The 1,774-nt window shown below is 37.1% G+C and overlaps 1 protein-coding gene across 1 annotated transcript; it reads right to left on the reverse strand.

Moving 5' to 3' along the window:
• Nucleotides 1-1,022: 1,022 nt before the first annotated feature.
• LOC114470318 (perforin-1-like) lies at nt 1,023-1,774 on the reverse strand. The gene is made up of 2 exons (XM_028458457.1): nt 1,579-1,774; nt 1,023-1,465 (listed from the first exon to the last, which is right to left on the reverse strand). Exons 1-2 carry the CDS (start codon nt 1,735-1,737, stop codon nt 1,202-1,204), a joined length of 423 nt encoding a protein of 140 aa, XP_028314258.1. The 5' UTR covers nt 1,738-1,774; the 3' UTR covers nt 1,023-1,201.

The following is a 1,774-nucleotide window of genomic DNA, read 5'->3' on the forward strand; positions in this document are numbered from 1 at the left end:
GACTTGGATATCATGGCTTGGTTCTCAAATATGAAAAGGAAGAGCTTAATTGTGAAGAAGCACAGCACGGACTTAGAGGTGGCAGGTGTAATTTCACGCATTAAAGGGACTGAAAGAAAAAAAATGTATAAACACACACACTTACAATTCATCTCTCACCCCCTGGCCTTGTCCTCTCTCTTTGAAGATACCCCCCTCCCCCACCCACCCCCCATTTTAGCCTAACAATAGCGACACAGTGTGGAATGTTAATTCATGAGACAGGAAAAGGACACTGAGCTGTTGACTTGTTCCTGCTGCAGGGTGGAAGGAAAGCACGAATGGTAGGAGAGAAACATGTAGCGCAAAGCAAAGTTGGGGAAAGTACTGGTAGTCATAGCAAAGAAATGGTGAAGTATTTTTGTGTATTTCTAGGATTTAATTTCCCTTTTCCCCCGCTTAAATCTTAGATTTTGTGTGTGTGGCTGAAATCTATTGAACTTAAAAATACACGCTCCTCAATGGTGGCATGGTTCATTGTGAACTATGGGTGATATTATTGGTCCACTGTGGATATTAGACAAAAAATGTAATATGAGTCTACGGTCTATCTGTTTTTTCACCCGATATTGAAACAGCATATATAAAAATAAATACATAATAAAAAGAATATGGCACTTTTTCCATCACTAATGTTGAATTTGTATTTTAATTTTGCACAGATAAAGTTTATTTGTGAAATACAACCAGGGGCACTGCATTAAAAGTAGCCTTAACCTATTACTTTAATGGAAATATATATTATGTGACCTAAAATTAGCTTGGTGGGGAGATGATCTATGTACTTATCTGTATTTATTGTTGTACAATATCAGCATATTAGATATTGGCAAAAAGCTACTGTCAAACATCAGTATTAATATTACTTTATTTCTTTCTGTGTTCTTTACATTTTCACCATACTAATGATGAAAAATTTCAAATAGCTGAAACTACACTTCCTCTATTTAATATGATTTAGCAGACCAACAAATACAAACAAGTTTTTCTTAAATTTTTATTTCTATATATTATAAGTGCAATGTTATCTGAACTCAGCAAGTACAGATATATGCATTTGTAATACACTTTTTACCAAATAACAACAAAAAACATGTTTCTCTACAATGCACTTTCATTTTACCCTCATTGTTGTTGTTGTTGGTTTTTTTTAAGGAGACATTTAGTAACATTTGTATTTAAGATTGACGAGACCATTATGCCTGATCTTGCAGTGCACATTGGTGTATTTCTTGCCATGAGTTGACAGTTTCTCAATACAGGTTCCAGTGTGGTCGTCGGCTCCACGGAGACCACTGTCCTGGTCCCAGACTTCCACTGTCATGTAGTTACTGTTGGCATGGTTGAAAACCATCCCCTGCCACCAAAAAGGGTTACGACTCGATCGGATTACCTTTGTTTTCTGAGTCAGACCACCAATAGTGACCTGTTGAGAGTATACAATCATTTTCCAGTGCAATTGTTATTATTTCAAACTTTATAAACACTTTTCTAACTCATTATTTTGACAAATTATTTAAAGTCGATGGCAAAACGCACCTTTACATATGGATCCGGGCGTGAAGGTCCATCTCCTGACATTCCAATGCCATTTATCACGTAGACCTCAACAGTTTTTCCAGCACATGATGTGGCTGCACATCCCTGAAGGCTAAGTAGAGCAATTGCCAGAAAGCCGGCAAAGACCGTAAGCTTCATCTTTTGCCTTTTCCTCCAGCAAAGACGAAATGTTGGA

This window comes from Gouania willdenowi, chromosome 9 (assembly GCF_900634775.1).
Source record: "Gouania willdenowi chromosome 9, fGouWil2.1, whole genome shotgun sequence".
Classification (NCBI taxonomy): domain Eukaryota; kingdom Metazoa; phylum Chordata; class Actinopteri; order Blenniiformes; family Gobiesocidae; genus Gouania; species Gouania willdenowi.